The sequence below is a fragment of the Silene latifolia genome, chromosome 11 (genome assembly GCF_048544455.1).
Source record: "Silene latifolia isolate original U9 population chromosome 11, ASM4854445v1, whole genome shotgun sequence".
Taxonomy (NCBI): Eukaryota; Viridiplantae; Streptophyta; class Magnoliopsida; order Caryophyllales; family Caryophyllaceae; genus Silene; species Silene latifolia.
Genome location: NC_133536.1, coordinates 85491613 through 85511498, shown reverse-complemented (window position 1 = coordinate 85511498; position 19886 = coordinate 85491613). Strand labels below are relative to the sequence as shown.

The window sequence follows — 19886 nt, the reverse complement described above, 5'->3', positions numbered from 1 at the left end:
ACTTCTCTCACAAGAACTATCCACCGAGGAATACCCCTCCAAGGTACCCTCGGGATCCCGAAATCAACGATATCTAGAGAGATGACGCAGAGGATGTCCACATGGTTCCAGGAAAGGGCAAACAAGCGAAAGAGATCGGTCATCTTACCCGGTCCAGACGCCCTTACCAAAACCCGAACAATTCTACAGTTGTTCCAACAACGAATGACCAGGTTGTCCCGGACACGGACACCCAACCCGAGGATTGTTGGAAGAAGGAGGAAGAAAAGAAGAAAAGAAGAAAACTGACCAAGAATCCGAGCGACTTGACCCTCGGGACGCTCGTCCAAGAAGGCCAGAATCCGAGCGTCCGGCCAAGGAATCCGCTCGTCCAGCAGCCAGGCAATCCGCTCGTCTCGTTGCCTTGGACGCTCGGATTGTGTTACTACTACTTCCATTTTCTTCTTGTTCTATGAAGGATGCGCATATTTCGGAAAGACCGGTAAAAAGGAGACCGACATCTCTTTTGAGAGGAGCGATTCCACAAGGACTTAATCGTCATTTAAGCCCTTAGTAAACCCTAATTTGTGTATCTAATCCCCACTATAAATACCCCATTAGTCTAAATTAGATAAGCATGTTCTTCTTATCAATCTCTAGTGTAGTTTATATCATTCTAATCTCTTCTTAATCTTGTAATCAACTTTTAATAAAGTCTTAATACAAATCTCATTTCCTTAATCTCTCTTTTGTTCATCTTTTATTTTGGGTAATTGAATATTATTTGGGTTATTATTGGGAGATTGACAACCTTCCAATCAATCATCAAGTACTTCTATTATTCTTTGCTTTATTATTGGAATCATTAGTAGGTATAATTCTCTTAATCCCTTTTTAATTATTGTTAATCATCTTCATTTATTCATCATGTCTTGCTTTGTTAATGTGATTGACAACCTTGTTAACATGTTAAACTTGATAATGAGTGAGTAGTTTCATTAACTAGGGTTAATGGGTAATTAGGGGAAATCAACATGGGGAATGATTCATGCTTAATTTAATATGTTTTAATAGTTTATTTGCTTGCTTGTTGTGATCTCAACTTATGCACATGTTATGTTTGATGAAATGCGAGCCTATGAATCCTTGCATTTTTTACCCATCACTTACCTTTTCAATGAGACTTGTAAGACATAAACCAACTCGAGTTTCATTAGACCATGCATATAGTTGAGTAGGGAGGATTAAGTCGACTTGTAGGTGTTGTACAATCTAATCGATTCGGCTCCGGGATCCAAACCTTCCTAGGATTGTAAGATATAAACCAACTCGATCCATCACAACAATAATTGCTTGCTTATAATTTGAGAATATGTTTGTATGATCAATTCCTATGAATCCCCTATGACCCCATGACACCCTAGTGCCTTTTATCAATTGTTTACATCCTTTTTTAATCATCTTGCTTGTTTACTTTTATTGCTATTTAGTTTAGTGATCTTCTACTTCAAACCCCAAATTGTGACACCCCTAGACACCGCTACTTACAATTGAAAATCTTACTTCAATACCCGTCCCTTGGGATCCGACCTTTACTTACCTCTTTACTAATAGTAGAGTTGTTTGTGGAGATATAAATTTTGTTTTGGTCTAGGTGCTCCTAACGACAAGTAACCGAAATTAAGCTCCAAGTGAGTCCGACCAAAAATGGCGCCGTTGCCGGGGATCGACTACCAAGGACCGTTTGTGACATCCAATGGGAATAAGTATATCCTTGTGGCCGTAGATTACGTCTCAAAGTGGGTGGAGGCAATTGCCACCCCAAACGATGATGCAAAGACGGTCACCAAGCTCTTCAAGAAAATAATCTTCCCAAGATTCGGAGTCCCTAGAGCAATCATAAGTGATGGAGGAACGCATTTTTATGAAAAGAAGCTCGCATCCCTTTTGACCAAATATGGTGTTCAACATAGAACCGGATTAGGATATCATCCTCAAACAAGCGGTCAAGTTGAAGTTTCGAATAGAGAGATCAAGCAAATTCTTCAGAAAGTTGTAAACAAGACCCGAAAGGATTGGAGCACAAAGCTTGATGACGCTCTTTGGGCTTATAGGACGGCCTATAAGACTCCCATAGGAGCCTCTCCTTACAAGCTTGTTTATGGAAAAGCATGCCACTTGCCAATCGAATTAGAGTACAAAGCTTTTTGGGCAATCCGAGCCCTTAACCTTGATCTCAAATTAAGTGGTCAAAAGAGGATGATACAAATTCAAGAGTTGGAATAATTCCGACTACAATCTTATGAGAATGCCAAGATCTACAAGGAAAGGACAAGATTGCTTCATGACAAGAGGATCAAGCAAAAAGCCTTGCACAAAGGGGATAAAGTCCTTCTATTCAATTCCCGATATCGACTCTTTCCCGGGAAGTTGAACTCTAGATGGATGGGTCCCTATGTGATCACCGAGGTTGGAAAGTATGGGGATTTTGAAAGCAAGGCGGAAGATGGAAGCAAATTCAAGGTCAATGGCCAAAGATTGAAGCCATATTATGAGGGAGCATTTATTGGAGAGGTCGAGGTCACCTACCTCGGGCCTCCTCATCCTTGAAGGAATCATCAAAGGGAGAGTTTGGTGGAGTCCTCCCTAAACCACCACTTGTAAATATACTAACCCCTCTAACTTGTATTTATAATTTTATTGCATTCCTTTTATCATAAACATAAATTCTTTCCATGAGAATAAGTGGGGGAGGGTCACTAATGATTTTTGATGAAGGAAGGAACTAGTTTTCAAGTGTGGGGAAGCTTTTTATTGGAGTAAAGGAAATCGAGGAGAATCCGCTCATCCAGCAAGGAATCCGAGCGTCTGAGGAGGAAATCCGCTCGATTTATTCAAGACGCCCGTCTTATTGACAATCCGCTCGTCTTTTTGCTGCATGACTTTGGGATACTTTCCTGTAAAGAAATCCGAGCGTCCTTCAGACAAGACGCTCGTCCTACTTCAGAAAAGACGCTCGTCCTAAGCTCGATCCGCTCGTCTTGGCTGCTTCAAATTTTGGAAAAATCCGCTGTAAGAGAATCCGGGCGTCTTCCCAGGAATCCGCTCGTCCCAAATCGAGGGAATCCGAGCGTCCCAGGCCCGATTCCGCTCGTCTCCCTGTGGCCTTCACTCCCGATTTTTACGATTTTATTTCTCCCCACCACACAATTTGTGACACATCACCCTTCCCTCCACTTGTATTATAAAAACCCACCTTCTTATGACTCCAAAGCATATCCAAACACTCTTTCATTCCACAAAAACAAAAGCCCCAATTTCTAGGGTTTCAAAAGCAAGATTCAATCCACAAAGAGAATCTCCATACTTCAACAAATAAAAAATTCCAACTCCACAATCAAAGAATGGGACCAAAGGGATCTTCATTTAGGGATAGAAGAAGACCAAGAGTGAGAGGAAGTTCTTCTACTTCTCACATCAACACTCTAAGAAGGGAGCATGAAGAAATTATGGATCTTACCAAGCTTGATGACTTCTCTAATGTTGAATTCGTAAATGATGTGCAAAGGCTCGTTTTTCACCGACTTCTTGGTAAGAACATTCTCCCTACAAAGTTTTTATGCCAAAAAACTTTAAGGAAGCTTGGGATTTACCATCAAGTGGAAGCCCTTTTTGAGTTGTTTGGTCTCTCTACCCTATTTCGCATGCACGAGCAAACCTACCGATCCCTTGTTCTTGAATTTTTAAGCTTCTTGAAAATCACAACCTTGAATAGAACGATTTGCATAGAATTTAGGTTGGAAAGTGTTTCGAGAATGATGACTCTAGTGGAAGTTGCTAATGTGCTTGGCCTTGATGTCTCGCCTACCCGGACATCAAAGCCGAAGAAATATAGTGTTGCACCCCTTTGGAGGGCCATGACCGGCTGTGATTTTATGTACATCAAGGAGTGTCTAGCTTTCCACATTCAAAACCCTATCTTGACACTAACTTACCGGTTCCTTTCCGGCACCATCCTTGCACGCCGGGACCCGGCAATTGTGAACGAACTCGATCTTGTGTTCATGGAGTCTTATCTCGATATCCAAGGAAGGGGTGAATACCATTTTAATGCGCCTCTTGTACTACTTGAGAAGTAGGCTAAGTTTAGAAACGGAGATGACGATGGGATGAAACATATCGTTAATGGAGGAATCATTACAAAGATTGCAAAGCATTTCAATCCAAAAATTAATGAGAACAATGAGTACACTCCTCTTTCCGGGAATACAAGGATAAATGAAGAACTCCTTCTTGTACAAAATCATTGGATAACCCTTGAGGGGGTCGACAAGAGAATCAAGTGGATAACAAATGGGAGTGATCCAATCTACTTACCAATGACCGGTCTACCAAGAATCTCACCAAGAAGGGGTCCTCTATCACCGATCCCGTCCTACCTCATCCCCGCAAACCCAACCCAAGCAAGGTAAGCACCACCACCACCAAATCCCCAACAACAACAAGAGCAACAACAACAAGATGAGAAAATCAAGATACCTCCCTACCCTTTTCCATACCAACCATACAACCACCCTAACCCCTTTATCCTCCCCCGTGATGACTTTGTAACGGGAATTCTCCAAGACTTTCATTTCCGACAATATGAAGCTACCGTGGATAACTATTATGCACTTTACCCTCAATTCCACGATATGACTCAATGAGGGAAGATTAGTGAGGAGGGAGTGTTTCCCTCTTGGGCACAAATGGATATACTCTTCCCAAATTCGGAAAAAGCAAATGAAGGGGCAAATGGGAAAGAAGGAGAAGGGAGCGATAGATCTTATGGTGGGGATACGGTGGAGCTCAATAGCGAAGAAGATGAATTCATGGACCTTAATACAAGTGATGCATCCAAGGAAGTATGGTATAGTGACCTAGAGAGGGATGATGGCGATCTCTAGAAGATCTCTTCATAGCTAGATGGAGCGGGCATGAGGCACCCATCAAAAGCTTAAGTGAAGTTTCCTTACCCTCTCTCTTTATTTTCAATTTTCATGAAAAGATTTGATGTTTTGATAACTTGTACCATATTTGTTTTCATCTTGAGAGTCCTAGCAACATGGAGGACTAACACCTTGGCCCCATTAAGGTGTTCTTTTCATTGTTCCCACATGAAAAATCCAAAATGACAATTTATAGTTTCATGCATTGCATTTCGTGTGCATGAACTACCCCGAAATTTAAGACATTAGAAATAATGTCTATTTTGGTTTGGGGAAGTATATGCATACGCATCGGGAGGTAATCTAAATTACGCTCTCCGCCATAACAAAAACCCATGCATCATGTAGTGTAGCTTAGTATAGCTTGCATTTAGTTTAGAAATCATGCATCATACTTGCATAATTTCCTATCATATTGGCCATTGAGGACAATGCCCATACTAGTGTGGGGATGGAAAATTCTAACTTGACTTTTATTCAAAAATCCAAAATAATTAAAAATTTTCGAAAAATCCAAAAAAATTGAAAAATTGAAAATCCAAAAACAAGTTCATTTCCTTTGTAGTGTAGTCTTGTATATATTATTTGTATATATTATGTTTGTCTATCCTTGTTCACATTGATCGACTACGCCACATCCAAGACATGAGGATATTGAAGACCGCATGGTATGATCTTTCCAATCTCCTTTTTCCTCTCTATGTTAATGACTATGTGGCTTTATTTTGATTGATGCGGTATAAATAATGTGAATTTAGGACTTGCATTTAGATTATTTGGCATATTAGTTGGTAGAATCATATGCATTAGGATGTATATATGTTAGTTGCATCATGGCATATAGTTTGCATGTTAGAAAAATTTTGTGAAACCGTCTACTTGGGAAGCTTGACAAGTGTATATAGGCCCTAGTAGATGCTTTTTCTTCTTAAGACTTTGCTTGTTAGAATACTTGTCAAACACCCTAGGATGTGTCATGCTAGTATCCTTTAACTCATGGATTAAGGCCTAGTCAAGAGTACCTTGTGGTGTGATAACTCCTTGGCTACCGTTTATTCCAAGGTGAGCCTTGAAACCATGCAACCATCATTCATCCATGTTCTACCATATATTTTGTCATCAAAGGGAATGGGCACAAAAATTGTTCAAAAATTTGAGTTCAAGAAATGAAAAGTCAAAAAAGTTTGCAAATTGCATCAAAATAAAAGAGGAGTAACAAAAATGAAAACTCCTATGCTTCAAATATAAGGCACCCTCGTTACTAATTGGGGTGACTTTGAAAATGTTCAAAAGAAAAATGCAAAAAGTTGAAAGTTGTCAAGTATTGAAATGCCAAAAATCAAAAGAAATGGCAAGAAAGTGTTCTCAAATGTTATATGCCACAAGAAATTGGGGGGGGGGGGGGGGAAACAACAACAAAGCAAACTCCCAAATGAAACTCAAATAATATCGATCCCTTTATCCATCGTATCCATTTTTGTGCATGGTAGAGAGAGGACGACCCTTCTTCTTATCTAGGCAAGAAGGGGAATTCCGCGATCCTCCAGTGTTTCTAACACCATAGGGAGTCTATTCTTGACAAAAGCATTTAACGATTGAGGACAAAGGTACCCTAGCTTGACACAACTTGGAGGTGATTTATTGGTATCCTTCTCGGCTTAGTAGTTTGAAGAAATTGCATCTGTGAAGGAGTGTGTACCCTTGAATTGCTTCCCTTGTAGATAATTTCCGCCACTTAGATGAGGAAAGTGGCTATTCTTTTGTAGATGCATCCATTACTTGATTTTGTGTGCTTTAATGATTGGATGTGTCGCCATTTTGGCAAGACCCACCTTGCCTTGCAAGAAGGCATCCTACGTCATGGTTGTCTTGTTGTGAGTTGAAGAGGCGGAGTGAGACCCGCTAATTGTCTCATATCGGCTATGCTATTAGGTTAGTTTAAATAACGGTCCTAGTTTTTGTCACCTCTTTACTCGGGACGAGCAAAGGTTCGGTTTGGGGATATTTGATGTGACCATTATTTGAACATATTTAGTCCCCGAATTAGCCTTATTCCCATGCTTTTTAGTCATATTTAGGTCATTTATTGTCTTTAGTCCTTTGTTTTGCATATTCTTTGAGGTTTTGTTCCCTTGGTAGGAAAGGAGTGCAAACCTTGCATTTTCATGGCAAAATAGAGCTAAATTGATTGAATTCAATGACCAAGCATCAAAGAGAAGACAAGACTAGAAGGCCTTTGTACATATTATAGTAGATGGGCAATGATGAGGAAAGATCCTTGCATCTCCGACAAGATCCCCGAGGATTGTTGGAAGAAGGAGGAAGAAAAGAAGAAAAGAAGGAAACTGACCAAGAATCCGAGCGGCTTGACCCTCGGGACGCTCGTTTAAGAAGGCCAGAATCCGAGCGTCCGGCTAAGGAATCCGCTCGTGCAGCAGCCAGGTAATCCGCTCGTCCCGTTGCCTAGGACGCTCGGATTGTGTTACAGCAACTTCCATTTTCTTCTTGTTCTATGAAGGATACGCATATTTCGGAAAGACCGGCAAAAAGGAGACTGGCATCTCTTTTGAGAGGAGCGATTCCTCAAGGACTTAATCGTCATTTAAGCCCTTAGTAAACCCTAATTTGTGTACCTAATCCCCACTATAAATACCCCATTAGTCTAAATTAGATAAGCATGTTCTTCTTATCAATCTCTAGTGTAGTATATATCATTCTAATCTCTTCTTAATCTTGTAATCAACTTTTAATCAAGTCTTAATACAAATCTCATTTCCTTAATCTCTCTTTTGTTCATCTTTTATTTTGGGTAATTGAAGATTATTTGGGTTATTATTGGGAGATTGACAACCTTCCAATCAATCATCAAGTACTTCTATTATTCTTTGCTTTATTATTGGAATCATTAGTAGGTATAATTCTCTTAATCCCTTTTTAATTATTGTTAATCATCTTCATTTATTCATCATGTCTTGCTTTGTTAATGTGATTGACAACCTTGTTAACATGTTAAACTTGATAATGAGTGAGTAGTTTCCTTAACTAGGGTTAATGGGTAATTAGGGGAAATCAACATGGGGAATGATTCATGCTTAATTTAATATGTTTTCATAGTTTATTTGCTTGCTTGTTGTGATCTCAACTTATGCACATGTTATGTTTTATGAAATGTGAGCCTATGAATCCTTGCATTTTTTACCCATCACTTACCTTTTAAATGAGACTTGTAAGACATAAACCAACTCGAGTCTCATTAGACCATGCATATAGTTGAGTAGGGAGGATTAAGTCGACTTGTAGGTGTTGTACAATCTAATCGATTCGGCTCCGGGACCCAAACCTTCCTAGGATTGTAAGATATAAACCAACTCGATCCATCACAACAATAATTGCTTGCTTATAATTTGAGAATATGTTTGTATGATCAATTCCCATGAATCCCCTATGACCCCATGACACCCTAGTGCCTTTTATCAATTGTTTACATCTCTTTTTAATCATCTTGCTTGTTTACTTTTATTGCTATTTAGTTTAGTGATCTTCTACTTCAAACCCCAAATTGTGACACCCCTAGACACCGCTACATACAAGTGAAAATCTTACTTCAATACCCGTCCCTTGGGATCCGACCTTTACTTACCTCTTTACTAATAGTAGAGTTGTTTGTGGAGATATAAATTTTATTTTGGTATAGGTGCTCCTAACGACAAGTAACCGAAATTAAGCTCCAACTGAGTCCGACCAGACGTATTCGCCTGGTCCTACAAAGATATGCCTGGGATCGACGTGGAGATTGCAGAGCACATGATACCCATTAAACCAGGAGCTAAACCCTTGAAACAAAAGCTACGACGAATGTGGCCTGAGAATCAAGGAAGGGGTGGACAAACAGTTCAAAGCCGGGTTCATCAAAGTGTCCGAATACTCTGACTGGGTGGCCAACATAGTTCCTGTACCCAAGAAAGACGGGAGAATTAAGGTTTGCGTCGACTTCAGGGATCTGAACAATCTGCCAGATGTTGACATCCTGGTGGACAATACCGCCAAGCATGCCCTACTATCATTCATGGATGGGTAGGCTGGGTACAACCAGATCAAAATGGTTGAGGAAGACATGCACAAAACTGCATTCACCACACAGTGGGGTACATATTGCTACATTGTCATGCCCTTCGGTCTAATCAACGCCGGAGCAACCTATCAAAGGACCGCCACCACACACCTACATGACATGATGCACAAGGAGGTGGAGGTATATGTCGATGACATGATCGTCAAATCCAAAGAGCGGGACGACCACATCAGCGCCCTCTGGAAATTCTTCGCTCGTCTGCGAAAATATAACATGAGATTGAATCCTCAGAAATGTGCATTCGGGGTCACCTCCGGAAAACTCCTGGGACACGTTGTCCGCAAAAGAGGCATCGAAATTGATCCTACCAAAATCAAAGCTCTTCAACAAATGCCTCGGCCTAAGAACGAGAAGGAGATTCGGGGATTTCTCGGTCAAGTTCAATACATCAACCGCTTCATAACCAAACTCACTATGATTTGCGAACCGATCTTCAAGAAGCTTCGCAACTCCGATCACGCCAATTTGGACGACAACTGTTAAAAGGCCTTCGACAGGATAAAGGAAATCCTATCCAAACCTCCTGTCCTCATGCCACCTCAGTAAAGAATTCCCTTATCCCTATACCTGACTGTCACCGACACAGCCATGGGAGCAATGCTAGCACAAACAGTCAACGGCGAAGAACGAGCCATCTACTACATCAACAAAAAGTTCATTGAGTATGAGACAAGGTACACCCAACTGGAAAAGACATGCCTTGCCCTGGTCTGGTCAACAAAGAAGCCGCGACACTACATGCTCAGCTACACGGTACTCCAAGATAGACCTTGTCAAATACATCTTCGAAAAACCCATACTAAACGGAAGGCTGTCTAGATGGACACTCATGCTATCCGAATTTGACCTCAAGTTCGTACCCATCAAGGTTATAAAGGGAAGGGCAGTCGCCGATTTCCTAGCAGAAAATTCCGTTAATGAGGAACCAACGACCGACACATGGTCACTTCCTGACGAAGACATCCTTTGTGCCAACACCGACGCATGGGACTTATACTTCGACGGTGGATCGAACCTGAGAGGCTTCAGGGTAGGAATCCTTCTAATATCACCGGAGTGAGAACATGTTCTGATCTCAGTCAAACTGGACTTCGCCGTCACCAACAATGCCACCGAATATGAAGCATGCCTCATCGGCCTACAAGCAGCCATAACACTTGGCATCAAGAGACTTAGGGTCCACGACGATTCCTCACTCACCATCAATCAGGTGTCCGGATCATGGAAAATCCGTAGCGACAGCTTAACACCCTACCGAGCAAAGATCAATCAGGAGGCCGAATTCTTTGACTAAGTCGACTACTTCCACTTGCCACGAGAGAAAAATAAATTTGATGATGCCCTAGAAAAACTTGCCGCACTCGTCAACATACCTGACGACATGACATCGATGCCCTTATGTGTCGAGAGAAGGAGCGAGCCAACTCACATCTGCGCCATCAACAACGACGAGGAGAACCATGTCGAACCTTGTGATGTGACCATTATTTGAGCATATTTAGTCCCCGAATTAGTCTTGTTCCCATGCTTTTTAGTGCATATTTAGGTCATTTATTGTCTTTAGTTCTTTATTTTGCATATTCTTTGAGGTTTTGATCCCTTGGTAGGAAAGAAGTGCAAACCTTGCATTTTCATGGCAAAATGGAGCTAAATTGATTGAATTCAATGACCAAGCATCAAAGAGAAGACAAGACTAGAAGGCCTTTGTACATATTATAGTAGTTGGGCAATGATGAGAAAAGATCCTTGTATCTCCAATGAAATCCCCAAGGATTGTATGAAGAAGAAGGAAGAAAAGAAGAAGGGAAGAATCTGATCAAGAATCCGAGCGGATTGCCTACTGGACGCCCGTCCAAGACAAGGAATCCGAGCATCTTCCTCAGAGGGACGCTCGTCCAAAACCGCCACAATCCGCCCGTCCACCCCACAAATCCGCTCGTCCAAAAGACCCACAATCCGCTCGTCCCGTGCCCTGGACGCTCGGATTGTGTGACAGCTATTCCGTTTTCTACTTGTTCTATGAAGGATGTGCATACCTCGGGAAAGACTAGCAAAAAGGAGACTCGCATATTTTTCTGAGAGGAGCGATTCCTCAAGGACTTAATCGTCATTTAAGCCCTTAGTAAACCCTAATTTGTGTACCTAATCCCCACTATAAATACCCCATTAGTCTAATTAGATGAGCATGTTCTTCTTATCAATTCCTAGTGTAGTTTATATCAATCTAATCTCTCTTTAATATTGTAATCAAATTTTAATCAAGTCTTAATACAAATCTCATTTCCTTAATCACTCTTTTGTTCATCTTTTATTTTGGGTAATTGAAGATTATTTGGGTTATTATTGGGAGATTGACAACCTTCCAATAAATCATCAAGTACTTCTATTATTCTTTGCTTTATTATTGGAATCATTAGTAGGTATAATTCTCTTAATCCCTTTTTAATTATTGTTAATCATCTTCATTTATTCATCATGTTTTACTTTGTTGGTATGATTGACAACTTTGCTAGCATGTTCAACATGATAATGAGTGAGTAGTTTCCTTAACTAGGGTTAATGGGTAATTAGGGGAAACCAACATGGGGGATGATTCATGCTTAAATTAATATGCTTTCATAGTTTATTTGCTTGCTTGTTGTGATCTCAACATATGCACATGTTATGTTTGATGAAATGCGAGCCTATGAATCCTTGCATTTTTTACCCATCACCTATCTTTTCAATGAGACTTGTAAGACATAAACCAACTCTAGTCTCATTAGACTATGCATATAGTTGAGTAGGGAAGATTAAGTCGACTTGTAGGTGTTGTACAATCTAATCGATTTGGCTCCGGGACCCAAACTTTCCTAGGATTGTAAGATATAAACCAACTCGATCCATCACAACAATAATTGCTTGCTTATAATTTGAGAATATGTTTGTATGATCAATTCCCATGAATCCCCTATGACCCCGTGACACCCTAGTGCCTTTTATCAATTGTTTACACCCCTTTTTAATCTTCTTGCTTGTTTACTTTTATTGCTATTTAGTTTAGTGATCTTTTATTCCAACCCCAAATTGTGACACCCCTAGACACCGCTAGTTACAATTGAAAATCTCACTTCAATACCCGTCCCTTGGGATCCGACCTTTACTTGCCTCTTTACTAATAGTAGAGTTGTTTGTGGAGTTATAAATATTAGTTGTGTCTTTCTTTGCCTTGGGGAAGTAAAACTCCTCAAGGTTTGTTCTAATTATTTTCGAGTTGTTTGATATTTTGCATGTCTAGAAGATCACAAGGTAACTTGTTACCCTTTGATCACGAAATTGAAAGGACTTTGACAAACAATAGAAGACTTGCTAGAAGAACTTTGAGAGGTATTGGTGAGGTTGTAGATATTCAACCAAACGCTATTGAGTTCATCAACCCTTTTGCAAGAGAAGGTGAGGAGAACCCAACATAAAATCCAACACAAAATCAACCCACAATGCCTAAATTTTCATCACATTCCGTACCAACCGAGGAGAACCTACCCAATGGTACTCCCACACCACAACACTTAACCGGAAATTTCATTGCCAAATCCGCATTTATCCAATTAGTCGAAAGAAGCCAATTTGGGGGGATGCCTAGTGAAGACCCTCACTCTCACGTGGAGACTTTTTGTGACTATTGTGATGCGATTTCTCAAACCGGTGTAACTCAAGACCAAATTCGATGGGTCTTATTTCCTTTTTCTCTAATTGGGACCGCAAAACAATGGTTGAAAGGCCTTGATAAGGCTACTCTCGGAATTGACTCTTGGAAGAAATTGGCTCTAGCTTTCTACAAAAAGTTCTACCCACCGGAAAAGACCAGCATGCTAAGAGCTCAAATTACGGGCTTTAAGCAAAGAGATGAAGAATCCTTGTATGAAGCTTGGGAGCGATTCAAGGGAATTTGTCGCTCATGTCCTCATCATGGACTTAGCGAGTGGTTCTTGGTACAACAATTTTGGAATGGTCTTTATGAAGACTCAAGAAACATTCTCAACATGGGATCAAATGGTTTGTTCACCGAAGTTGACGATAATCAAACTTGGAACAAGATTGAGGAAATGGCGGTCTATAATTCACAATATAGTAGACCTCGCAAGGCTACTAGGGGAGGAAAGCATGAAGTGGACTCTATTACTCAATTGGGTGCTCAACTTAGTACTTACATTGATACCATCAATTTGAAGTTCGAAAAAGCTATGGCTAGACTTGAAGAAGCCTCAAAATCACCAAAGCAACATGTTAATGCCATGACGGCATCTTCATCAATCCCAAGTGGGATATGTGAGAATTGTGGAACTTTGGGACATGACCAAAGTGAATGTAGGGGTACAAAGGAACAAGTGTATGCTTTTCAAGCATACAAGAGTGGTACCCCTTTTTTCAATTATTATAATGAAAACACCAAATTCCACCCAAATCTCTCATACAAGAGCCAAAATGTTCAAAACCCTCAACCAACATACACCCCACCTCCCATGAGAAACCAAAATCAAAGACCTTTTTACAACCAAAACCAAGGTTACCAAAATCAAACTCCATACAATCAACAAAATGACCAAGGTTTTGATGTTCAAAAAGCGGTCCTTCAAATGCAAAAGAATCAACAAGAGTTTTTCACTCAAATGCAAAAGGATAGTCAAGCAAAGGAAATCACCATCAACAACATTCTAGCCCACACCAAAATGTTGGAAACCCAATTGACTCAACTAGCATCTTCAAGTTCTCAAAGACAAAAGGGGCAATTACCACCTCAAAGTAATCCCTCGAGACATGAAACGGTTAGTGCCATTCACTTGAGGAGTGGTACGAGATATGAAGCACCGAAGAAGCAAGTTGAGGATGAAGTTGTGGAAGCTAGTGACAAAGAAGAAGTTGTGCAAAACTCCAAGGATGGAGAACCATCAAAAGAAGAAGTTTCAAAGAAAAATGAAGACAAGGCCAAGGAGAAGGAACCCATTGTGATTAGACTTCCTTTTCCAAGTCGTCAAGCTAAGCCCAAATTTGATGACCAACTTGGAAAATTTTTGGAAATTGTGAAGAATTTGGAAGTCTCGATTCCTTTCAAGGAATTAATCAATCACGTGCCGGCCTATGCAAAGTACATAAAGGAGATCCTTACGAAAAAGAAGTCGATCCGGAAGCTTGAAACTATCGCCTTCACTAAGGTGAGTAGTGCAATCCTTCAAGGGAGTTCACCTCCGAAACTTAAAGATCCGGGAAGCTTCTCAATACCGTGTACCATTGGCAACACAACGATCAACAAAGCCCTATGTGATCTAGGGGCTAGTGTGAGTGTTATGCCGTATTCGGTGAGTAAAAGGTTAGGGATGTGAGAGCTTAAATGTACCAATATTACACTCCAAATGGCCGATAGATCGACGAAGACACCATTAGGGATATGGGAAGATGTTCCCGTAAGAGTTGGGAAATTTTTCATCCCGGTGGACTTTGTCATTGTTGACATGGAAGAAGACTCCAATATTCCAATCATTCTAGGTAGACCTTTCTTGCACGCCGCGGGGGCGGTAATAGATGTGAAGCATGGAGAGAGCTCACTCTAGAGGTGGGAGATGAGAGCATAACTTTCAATCTTGACAAAACCATGAGAGCTCCCCGTTTGCATGAACCATGTTTTATGGTTGATCATTATACCCGGAAGGATGATAGGAAGAAGTCAGAATTCCAATGGAAAAAGAAAGTTGATGATGCTCCATCAAAAGAGCAAGAGAATAGCAACAAAGAGAGCTTGAAAAGCTTACCTATGACAAGTGACGAGGATGGCCTCATTGGCCAAAACAAGAAAGGAGGAGAGTTGTCTCTATCAACTCAAGAGATTTTTAATGATCAAGTAGACGAAGTTTGCGGTCTTTGGGACGATGAGTTTGAAGGGATTTTCAATCCCTACATTGGTAATGCTATCGATCAAGACCAACATGAAGGACAACAAGTGCAAAGATTTATTGAGGATCTTTATCATGATAATGAACAAGCTTTTGACTACTTCTTCAAGGTGTTGAGTAACATCAACAACACCTTGAACATGCCCCCATGACATCTCACTAAGGATGAGAGTTTGGTGGAGTCCTCTCCAAACCACCATTTGTAAATATTTCTAACTCCCTAACTTGCATTTTAATTCTTGCATTGCATTTTTGTCATTTTTGGATTTTTGTGCCTTGATCAAGATATTCATCATTTTTGAGAGAAGTGAGGGAGAGACTAATGATTTTATTGATGTGTAGTTCGTTAACTTAGTGTGGGGATAGCAATTGCCTAGGCTATTCATGCCTTTGTAGTGCCCTTACAATGAAGAACACGGGATTTGAAGAATGGAAATGACACGGGATATGCAAGTGCACAGATGGACCTGAATCCGGGTAGACCAGGTGGAATCCGAGCGGCTTCTGGGTAATCCGCTCGTCTTATATGAATCCGAGCATCTGTGGAAGAATCCGTCCGTCCAAATGAGCTGTAAAATGAAAAATTTTGGTCTGTAAGAGAATCCGAGCGTCCCAGCTGAGAAGACGCTCGTCTGAAACTGGCCGCTCCTCTTTGTAGAAAGACGCTCGTCTTTTTGCCAGTGCAGATTAAGAAAAGTTCCTGTAAGAGAATCCACTCGTCTTAAAGGGAAGCCGCTCGTCCTGAATTAAAGAATCCGCTCGTCTTCTTTGAAAGACGCTCGTCTTAGGCGAGTTTTCCTGAAGCCCATTTGAGCAGAATCCGAGCGTCCCGACAGGAATCCGCTCGTCTTCCCCTGCTGTTTTGAATTTTTCGGGTGTTTTAATACACCCTCCCACATTCATTTCATTCATTCATTCAAACACTACCCATAAACCCCAAAACCCCAAAACCCTCATCCTCTCCATCACCAAAAACAAAATTTCCTCAACCAAATTCAACAAAATCAATTCCAAACTTCCTTACAACAACAATTAATCACTCCTTTTGCAACAATAATCAATCCAAGCACCAAAATCTTCAACCTTTGAGTCGGTTTTTGAAATACAAAGACAAATCCTTTCATCTTAAATAGATTTGGGTATAATTAGAAATTGAAGATTTTCAACCTTTTCTTGGTGTAATCAACAATGGCAAGAACAAAAGGAGCAACAAAGGCACTCAAGGCAAAGACACTTTCGTAAAGGCAACAAAGCCTTCAAGCAAAGAAAGCTTCAATGGCTATGGTGATCTCTAATGCAAACTTGGAAGTTCAACAACAACAAGATCCTCCCTTGGAAGCAACCACATCAACAACTCCGGAAATTGCTCAATTATCAAACTATCCGGAGGTAATTTTCATTTCTAACTCCCATAGGGATACATTTGCCAAGTATGCTAAGAAAGCCATTTTGCCCACCAAATTCATTTGTGAAGATGCCTTGAACAAATTGGGTGTCCTTGAACAAACAAAAGCCTTCTTTGAAGCCATGGGGTTGGGTAAATTGTTTACTACAAGAGAATTGACATACCCCTCCCTTACCTTGGAATTCTAAAGTTCATTGAAAGTGACTAAGGTAGAGACTAGAGAATACATCGAGTTTCGTCTTGCCAATGTGAATAGGCTCATCACCTTTGATGTTTTGAGTAAGGTATTAGGCCTTAGTGATACACCATATTATCACAAGATGCCCGAAAAGTATGACCCCGCTCCTCTTTGGGAGGCGATTTCCGGGAAGAAATTTGTGAGCTTTCATGCTTGTCGCGCTCTATTAGTCCACCACCCGGGCATTAGAGTGTGGCACAAGGTCATCGGGAATACTATAATAGCAAGAAAAGGCACTAATCACTTCACCAAGCTCGATTATGTTCTACTTGAGTTGGCCTTAAATGTCGGATGGGAATTCACTAAGCCCTACAATGCTCTAAGGCTTTTGATGGAAAGATGGCTTAATGTTGATTGTGGTAAGGAAGGCACCGCTCATATTGTAAATGGAGGTCTAGTTACTCTCTTGGCCAAGCACTTTGACGCAAATTTCAACAGGGATAACACCTATGTGGCGATCAAAGGGGGTCATCTCATTGACATGGACGCCATGATTTACAAGTACAAGTGGGTCAAGCATAATTCTCTTGACACCAACTATGGGTGGCTAACCAATGATGCTAGATCTTTCACTTTGCCTTCCAAGATTTGTCGGTTAAGTGCTCATCGAACAAACTACCTTCTTTCACTCTCCAAGGACGCCGAGTACATCATCCGTCAACAAAGGGGCGAGATTGAAGAGCCCTCCTCTTCCATTGTCACACCACCCTACCCATTCACATATCAAGAGTTCAAACCCAAAGACGTTGAAGTGGGCAATGACTACATGACTCTCCTCATGAGAGAGATGCATAAACAAGCCTATAATGATCGAGTAGATGCATAATTGGCCCAATATCCACCCCTCCTTCATTTATCTAGGCAAGGACTACTTGATCCATCATGTCCTTTGCCTAGTTGGGCGGATAGGGAAGTCTTCTTTCCAAGCACATCTAGGGGTGAAAGATCGGGTGAAGATGAGAATGTCAATGATGAGGTTGTTGATGATGAGGGTGTTGATGAAGAGGTAGATGAAGAAGAAGAGGCTAATGAAGATGATGAAGGAAGTGAGCAAGATCAAGGAAGTGAAGAGGGGAGTGGAGATGATTCCGCTTCTATGGAGGAAAATGATGACAATGATGATATGATGGAGGACTAGCAAACTTTGGAGGCTCCTACCCTCTTGAGGTTTGTCTACTTCTTTCTTTATTTTCTTTATTTTTATCTTGATCATAGTTTGGAGAGTCCTAGAAACACGAGGACTAACACCTCGGCCCCATTGATGTGTTCTTTTTATTGTTCCCACATGAAAAATCGAAAATGACAACATATAGTTTCATGCATTGCATCTTGTGTGCATGAACTACCCCAAAATTTAAGACATTAGAATTAATGTCTATCTCGGTTTGGGGAAGTACATGCATACGCAACGGGAGGTAATCTAAATTACGCTCTCCGTCATAAACAAAAACCCATGCATCATGTAGTGTAGATTAGTATAGCTTGCATTTAGTCTAGAAATCATGCATCATACTTGCATAATTTCCTATCGTATTGGCCATTGAGGACAATGCCCATATTAGTGTGGGGATGGGAAATTCTAACTTAACTTTTATTCAAAAAATCAAAAAAAAATTGAAAAAATTGAAAAATTGAAAATCCAAAAACAAGTTCATTTCCTTTGTAGTGTAGTCTTGTATATATTTTTTTTTGGTGAAATGTGAGCTTTGATTAATGAAATAATCAGAATTACATGTAGTCCACTTTTGATAATACAATTAGGCTTAACAATACATCACATATTAATTCCTAAGCTTGCAAGCCAATCCTTATCCCCTACTAACACAGGCCTAGTAACAACATGTATCAGTCTTTCCTTCACAGTAGCTTTGATCTCATCTGCAACAATATCAGGTCTCCTCAGCTTAAGATCAACACGACAATCAAGTTTCTCTCCATCCAGATCGCATACCAAAGCCCGATCGATCACTCTATAAACCTTCTTCTGTGTCTTAGATATACCAGTGACAGTGCTCAAATTAATATGCAACCAGTCCTCTAGCACAGCAACAACCTTAGAGCTATAATCACAGCTCCCAAAGAGATGGCCATGCCCTTCTTCTTCCTTTTCACAGAGAACACACCTGTTAGTATTACACAGGCCTATTGAGAACAGCTTAACTCTTGTGTTCAATGCTTCATGTTTGATCAGCCAGCCTATGAGAGAATGCTTAGGAGTAGCCCAGCCATCCCAAACATCCTTATACCAGTGGACAGGGGGGTGTGTTCCCTGCATCCACTGGTAACCAGAAGTGACAGTATAACCTTTTGGACTTGCTAACCACCGATTGCCCTGAAAACCAGTAGCTAGCATTGATCGACTACGCCACATCCGAGCCATGAGGATATTGAAGACCGCATGGTATGATCTTTCCAATCTCCTTTTTCCTCTTTATGTTAATGATTATGTGGCTTTATTTTGATTGATGCAGTATAAACAATGTGAATTTAGGACTTGCATTTAGATTATTTGGCATATTAGTTGGTAGAATCATATGCATTAGGATGTATATATGTTAGTTGATAATTGCATGTAGTTGCATGTTAGAAAAATTTTGCGAAACCGTCTACTTGGGAAGTTTGACGGCATATAATATTTTATCATGTATAATTGTTCAGGATTCAAGAAGTAAATAAATAGGTTAGTTGAGCAGATATAAGTCACAGACAAGGCATGTAAAACATGTAGTTCATCAAGTAGCACGTTAGGTTGAGTAGTGATTGAATTTATACCTGATTGTAGCCTGATCTGATCTTTACATATGGAATAATTTTAAATGAGTTACATTCCAGGATCTTGGGATCATTTCCCCTTCTAGCGTTTGGAGCCTGTATACTCCTTGTCCAACAATTGAATCGATTAAGTAAGGGCCTTCCCATGTGGGAGCCAGTTTGCCTGCTGATTTTTCTTTTTTATTTGGGAATACCTTGCGTAGGACGAGGTCTCCTTATTTAAAGACTCTGATCCTGACGTTTTTATTATAAGTCCTGGCGACTGCTTGTTGATATGATGCCATCCTGATCTTGGCAGCGTCTCTTAATTCTTCTATTAGGACCAAGTTATCTTGCATTAGGTCTTTGTTTGCTTCAACATTGTTCAGGCTGTACCTTGATGTTATGTTGGCACCTGTACTTCTGCAGGAATGACAGCTTCACAGCCATACACCAAGGAGTAAGG

General features: G+C 40.6%; 1 protein-coding gene and 1 non-coding gene across 2 annotated transcripts; both read right to left on the bottom strand.

The window, feature by feature from the left end:
• Window positions 1-12947: 12947 nt before the first annotated feature.
• Window positions 12948-13054, bottom strand: LOC141615995 (small nucleolar RNA R71). Its single transcript, XR_012530376.1, has one exon. It is a non-coding gene; the product is annotated as a small nucleolar RNA R71 (small nucleolar RNA).
• A 5389-nt stretch (window positions 13055-18443) lies between these two features.
• Window positions 18444-19022, bottom strand: LOC141613620 (uncharacterized). Its single transcript, XM_074432364.1, has one exon. The coding sequence runs from the start codon at window positions 19020-19022 to the stop codon at window positions 18444-18446; it is 579 nt and encodes a 192-aa protein (XP_074288465.1).
• Between the last annotated feature and the right edge of the window lie 864 nt (window positions 19023-19886).